The 6,537-nt window shown below is 42.3% G+C and overlaps 1 protein-coding gene across 3 annotated transcripts; it reads right to left on the reverse strand.

Annotated features, from left to right (window-relative positions):
• Window positions 1-6: 6 nt before the first annotated feature.
• nup35 (nucleoporin 35) lies at window positions 7-6,010 on the reverse strand. Of its 3 annotated transcripts, none has more exons than XM_035676937.1 (9): window positions 5,712-6,010; window positions 4,131-4,286; window positions 3,905-4,038; window positions 3,048-3,105; window positions 1,461-1,569; window positions 1,287-1,356; window positions 528-656; window positions 267-401; window positions 7-183 (listed from the first exon to the last, which is right to left on the reverse strand). In XM_035676937.1, the coding sequence occupies exons 1-9, from the start codon at window positions 5,722-5,724 to the stop codon at window positions 106-108; spliced, it is 882 nt and encodes a 293-aa protein (XP_035532830.1). In that variant the 5' UTR covers window positions 5,725-6,010; the 3' UTR covers window positions 7-105. The 3 variants fall into 3 exon arrangements, with proteins under 3 accessions (XP_035532830.1, XP_035532829.1, XP_035532831.1); XM_035676936.1 differs by having other exon boundaries at window positions 3,905-4,041; XM_035676938.1 differs by lacking the exon at window positions 5,712-6,010 and adding an exon at window positions 5,545-5,639 and having other exon boundaries at window positions 3,905-4,041.
• Between the last annotated feature and the right edge of the window lie 527 nt (window positions 6,011-6,537).

Here is a 6,537-nt window from a genome sequence, read left to right on the forward strand (position 1 = left end):
ACGCACACACACACACACAGTGTAGTGAAACAGTTCATCCATCTGTTCATCAATTTCTCCTTTCTCCAGCGAGGCTGCAGATATCTCATGATGCATTGTGCAATGTCACCACCCAAACATGTACTCCATTGCCTTGGAAACAAAACTGTCGTCCTTCCTGGGTGTCTGTCTGTCTGCTACCACCTAAAGACAGACACAGATATATCAATCAAAAGTCAATCACATGTACAGAAAATATTTTCACCCAAAGTGAATCCTGAGGTCACCTGGTAGTCACTGCCAGAGCTCCTGTAAGCGGCGCTGAGTGGTCTGATGGCTGAGCGAGGGGTGGAGGGGAGGACGGAGGAGGAGAAGGAGCTGGAGAGGGGAGAAGAGATGGCTACACTGCTATCCATCACACTCTGAGGGAGAGAGAAACAACCTCATTATTATTCTAGGCTTCAAACAGGTCACAACGTCAGATGGCAGAAGTGAGAAGTGGACAGACAAGCAGACAGACAGGTAGGTGGGTAAAAACCGATACTGACCTTGTCTATGCAGGGTTTGACTCCCACCATGATGGCATCACCAAACACTTTTCCATCTTTAGACAGAGCTTTCCTGGCCTGCAGTCTGGACTGATACTGAAGATGCATCCAGTTACCAGGAGACGCCATCTGTCAGTATCATCAACACATGCATCAATTCCACACCAATACACCTCTAAAACCTGGACTCACTGTGCAGCTTTTGGCTCTACTATAAAACAAAGTTCACTGATCAGGATGCTTACTCCCCTCCTTCAGCATCAGATACAGCAGGGGCTCTCCACAGCCCATAAAGCTCTACAGACTGATACAAACTGGGGATGCGCCGATCTGACTTTTTCTCCCTGGATATGGATTCAGATACTTCAACTCTGCATGAGAGCAGCCCATCTGTATACTTTACCCTTGTCATGCACCCAGCCCTTTTTGGGTGAAAGCAGCTCCTCTGAATGGTGGTAAATGCAAAATCCGAGGTCTTTGCCTATTATATGTATATGATTTAAAACATTAATACAGCAGTAAACAACTATTCTCTATATAAAGATATAGTGTCACACGGTGTCTCACTCCTTCTGTCTGTGTTGCTATATCAGCCTCTCTGTGGTTTGTTTACACAGCCAGTCTGCTCGTGTGCAGCTGAGGAGAGCGACTGTAACTGCTGCTGTTTATCATCTACGTTGGTTAATTAAAGATTTATTTCCACCAAACCAGAGTTGTAACAGTGGAAAGACTGACTGTTTTATTTTGTCCATATCTCACCGTGTGTTTGAGGATGTTTCCGTACTGAGCAAACTGCAGCAGGATGTAGGAGGCTGAGGCTGGAGGAAAACTAACACACACACACACACACACACACACACAGTTAAAATATATGTATTCATCGTATATTAAGCAGTACAGCAGTGTTAGTAGTACATTTAGCAGTATAAATACCCAAACACAGTGACCCAGGTCTGGTCCAGCTGATCGTCAGATGACAGAGACTCTCCCTGACTATAGAAGGGATCCACCTGAGCAGGAGACAGGCACACCTGTTGCACACCTGGAGAAAGGCAGACAGGCACAGGGAGACAGCAACAGACAGGTTCATACAGGCCGGTTGACAGAGTGTATCAGCTGTAATCAGGTGATCACACAGAGTGCATTTCCCACCATGGAATCTTTATAAACCCAGAACCTGAATTTCCTATAACTTGGAGTGCTTTGGTTCTAGGTTCTGTCAATGGTAACAGCCATCCCCCACTGCTGCTCTAAAGAATTACTGTAAAGCCGACACAGAGTGTGACTGACCCCCCCCAGTGCCACTTGTGGAACTGAATCAGACAGATCCTAGTGCATCTTGTCTTGTGATCAATTTAGTTATGAGACAACGTTCTAAAATTGTCTTGTTCCTTAAATATGGGCTTGTTTTCCTGAAAGCTAATCTATATCTGGCTTGCAGTTGGCATTCCAGTGTATCCCAAAGATGTTGGATTGGGTTGAAGTCAGGTCTTTCAGCAGGCCAGTCGTTTTTCCACAACAAACTTGAAAAACTATTTCTTTATGGAGCTGGCTTTAAGCATAGGAGCATTACGTGGCAAGGGACAAACACAAACTGTCTTTGGAAACAATTGGAAGAACACTGTTGTCTAAAATATCATTGCATTTTTTGTAGTATGGTCTTTTTTACTGCTGCTACTCTTCCTATTAAAGAAATTGGTAAGTTATCTCAACGTCCTTTAGTAATGGAATTAAGTTTAGGAGAAACAACTCGACAGGTTGGTGGAAACGTTGATACCAAGATACGTGATATTGCCTGTTTGTGGTCATTTTTCCATTGCTGTCTTTCCCATAAAGCGACTAGTGAAAAGTTGATTTGGACCAATTTATAGAATATTCTAGTAAGATTTGAGATTTCTATAAGGGATCTTGTTGGTTTTGTCAGATATAAAAGTATGTGATTTGCATGCTGATTTTGTGGTGGGAGTGTTTTGTTTGTAGGTCTGTGATATCATTGTTTTGACAAATGGATGATGCAAGAGGTTCAATGAGGATTGCAAAGAGTAATGGAGAGAGTGGACATCCTTGACTTGTGTCTTGTTAAAGTGTGAAATGCTGGGAGAGGTGTTAGTAGTGGTGACACAAGATGCAGAAGGCGAATTGCAGAATGTTTTGATCCATTGAATAAGCGACTCTCCAAAACCATTTTTCTCTAGTGTGAGGAAGACATATGTCCAATTCACCTTATCAAAGGCTTTTTTTGGCATCCACTGAAGTGATAATAGTGTTTAAGTGGCTTATTTGGGATGTGTTAATTCAGCTGAATAGGTGGCGCATGTTGGAGGAAGAGTCCCTTCCCTTTATGAAACCTTTTTGATCTGGGTGGATTATATAGGATATGACTGATTTCAACCTGTTGGTGAGTACAACATAAACGACCATTGATTCACACACTGACAAACTGAGATGTAGTAATAATGCAGATCCCTATGAATATCCGCAGTAGAATAGGTAAGCAGTAGTGATAGTAACAATGCGTACCTGTTCCTGGAGTTGAGGCCCCACGTGCAGACAGAGGAGACTGCATGACTGGAAAAGACTGAAGGAGAGGCAAAGGTAAACTTCAACTTTTCTTGCTGTGATCACATTTTATCATAATAACTGTATGGTTACGTTAAATACTGGGTTTCTTACTTTTACAACCAAACAGTTTGACATGACAGTGACTTTAGTTGATGTTTTTATTATACATGGCCTTTGTGAAAAAAAAAAAAACACCAATGTACAAAAGAAATATATAATTATTAACACATGTTAGAGCTGCACAATTAAACAGATATTTATTGCAATCACACTTTTGGTTTCCCATAATTAAACAAACGCCATGGTCTACAATATTGAGGTTTAAAATGCCAGCCACCACGGGTGATCCAGATGTCCTGGTTCCACTTTTGGGGGCTTTGTCCCGTCGCTGCACACACATCCTGCAGCTGTAGCCTTTAATTCCTGGAAGTTACTGCTAATGGAAACCCAACATTTCCTACTGCAGGAGCTTCACATCAAAAGCATTCAACTGGTAAAACACGAGCTGACTTAAGCTAGGTAAGCTAGTCATAGGAAGTGTAAAGTGTTTGTCAGTTAGTTAATGGCCATTTTGGCCAGTGAATCAGCTGTATATGAGTCAGAGAGTGATGAAACAAGAAGAAGCAGCCGCTGTGAGCTGTTAGACGCTGCACTCCTGCAACCTCTCAACCAAGTAACCAAAGTTACTCTCACTGTCGCTTTTCACAGACTGTGGGGGGGGGATGGGCGGGGTGCTCTGTAATCATGAAATAATCTCACTATTGATCAAAACTAACCCCAAATCCAGCTTTGTAGTACAGAATTCATGTACTAACCTGCCTGTGCGTGTTGAGGGGCGTCACCACAGTAACCAGGTCATCATGGATACTGCGAACAGGTGGGGCTCCACTCTTATCCTTGGGGGTGGGGACAACAGGCTGCGGGGCGGAGCCTCCTCCACCTCCCCCTCCTACTAAAGTGCAGCACAGAACAAATAAATAAATAAATAAATGTACAGAGAAAAACAAAAACAAAAAGCTGCCTGCTGATCTCAGTGCGTACCTGTGCTCTCCATGATGGGCGTAGATAGGCTGAAGGGGCGTGGCTGGGGGGTAGCTGGAGCTGGCAGGTCGCCCATCAGGAAGCCGGGCAGAAACTGAGCTCCAGAGGCTGGCTTGGGAGAGGTGGGAGAGCCCAAGGTCATCGGTTCAGTTCCCACTGGGAGACAGAGACAGGTTAAAGTCTGTCGCCATCAGGACTGACTGGTCTGCTCTGTCAGTCAGTTCTTTGTTTGTTTTGTTTGATAAACTGGAAACTGTAGCAAGTCAAAACAGCTCCTGCATAGACTTATTTATTTGTTTTCCAAGTCAACTCAATTTCATAATCCCCCCCCCCAAAAAAAAACAGGGGAAAGCCAAGGCATCAGTCGTTAACATCATCACATTGTGCACTTTGGTGATGTCACTACTTTATGTACAAAACATGGTGACAATACACGATGCACATCAGCTGGTACGGGTGGGGAAGAGCGAAGAAGAGGAGCGACTAAAACATAAAAATAAGAACAGTACATTGTTCAAATAACTTCTGGTCTGTGTCTGTTGAATCACTGTTTTTTTGTTTTTATTGAATCAAATCTGATGGAAAAAACAGGTCACATTTTTGTCAGTGAGTCCATTTAAATCATTATGGTTTATTGAGTCATATAACCTGTTCATTTAGGTTGTACAGATTTTAGGGATATGAATCATTTCAAGATGCTTAAAGAAAAAACATGATAAGCAAAAACACCAAAGTAGGCAATAGTGGACCATTTCTATTGCATTCTATTGTTTAAAGGGTTAAATACAAATTCAGATCTCATTGTTCTGATTACAGAAAAGTTTCTCAGACTGGATGGATGGTACTCAAAGCGCTTTTACACTTACGTGGCCACATTCGACCCTTTCACACACATTCACACAGTGATGGCAAAGTCCATCGAACAGAAACTAACTCATTTCATACACATGTCACACCACCGATGCTGCCCTTGCATCAGGGGGAAGCAATCTGGCCGATTCCAATTCCGATGTAGGGGACGCTCTGCGCCACAGCCGCCCCTAGACTGTATGCATATGGTGGTGTTATTTATTATATGACCAGTAATGGAATATAAAAATCATACCGCAATATCAACTACACACAGGTCTACACCTGTTCCAGAAACTGGACTGGTTTCACAGTAACACCATGTGACAGTCTGTGTGTAAAAGTTCTGACTCTAGTGCTGTGTCTGGGCCCGACTACAGAGCTGAGTCCAGGATCAGGATAGAGTATGTGTGGACAACCGACACACACACACACACGGGTCTGGACAAGGATAAGTTCAGTAAATGTAATCACAGCACAGTGACAGTAACATACAGTCAGATCCACACCCGTATTAGTTGGCTGTCAGTCATGAGAAACAATGTAACCCAATAACATTGTTTACCTTTTACAAAACTAGGGAATTAAGCAGCACCGTCGGCGGCTAAAGAGCTAACGCTGAGCTCGCGGTTACTCAGAGCACACAGATGATTGACAAACATTTAAATAACAAATTAACATTATAACAAGTGACTAAAACCAGATAAAGACTTAAAATAAAACTCGAGTTACCTTGTAACTCCATCTCTACTTTCTGGCCGCGATTTTCAAAATTAGGAAGTGACGCCAGACAGAGGGTGGGCAGCTAGCTAACGCTGCTAGCAGCGCGAACTGATCTATCTATCTATCTAACTTCCTGTTATTGAAAGGTCTACCTAAGTGGAGCTAAATGCTACCGAACAGCATAGAAGAGCTATTGTTAGGTGGTCCAAAGTCCGGTATCTCCGTCCGCAGCAGTCGTTCTGGCGCTCAGAGCTGCCGCTGTGGCGAGCTGACGGAAGGTTGAAAGCACTGCAGCTAACAGGGTTACTTCCGGCGCATTTAGACAACGCCAGTGTAAAGATGCATTCTAGGAAATTGCGTTTTACACGAAACTTATAAACACTAAAAAAAAGTAATAAAACTGTCCAACTGTACAGTGAACTCTTCTTTGTTTCTTTTTTTTCTGAAGGCTATTTGACTTAAATTACTGTAATTATTATTATTCAAATAATTGTACTGATTTTCACATATGTTGTACAATCACAACAGTACTCAATGCTAACCCTAACCCTAAGGTAGGCATACAAACAACAAATGATTGTTAGGCATTACAAACTGCACCTGAAATACCACTTTCATACAGTAAACTGGCACTTAATATAAGTTCAAATAAGACAAAAACTGAATAAAAGTATATATATATATATAAACAAATTAAAAAGGCTGGGGGTTAGCTACATTATATTAATGGAACTGAAATCAGAATCAGAATCAGAATTTAGTTTATTGCCAAGTAGGTTTTTACGCCTACGAGGAATGTGACCTGGTGCAGTTGGTGCATAAAATATACACATAT

The sequence above is a fragment of the Morone saxatilis genome, unplaced genomic scaffold, assembly GCF_004916995.1.
Source record: "Morone saxatilis isolate NCDOM2014 unplaced genomic scaffold, NCSU_SB_2.0 Contig5, whole genome shotgun sequence".
In the NCBI taxonomy this organism is placed as follows: domain Eukaryota; kingdom Metazoa; phylum Chordata; class Actinopteri; family Moronidae; genus Morone; species Morone saxatilis.

Coding starts and splice junctions, on each gene's coding strand:
- nup35 (XM_035676936.1), bottom strand. Junction 1,570..3,047: donor GGCCTCAACTCCAGGAACAG/GTACGCATTGTT, acceptor GCCTTTCTCCAG/GTGTGCAACAGGTGTGCCTG. Junction 657..1,286: donor GAAACATCCTCAAACACACG/GTGAGATATGGA, acceptor TGATACTGACAG/ATGGCGTCTCCTGGTAACTG.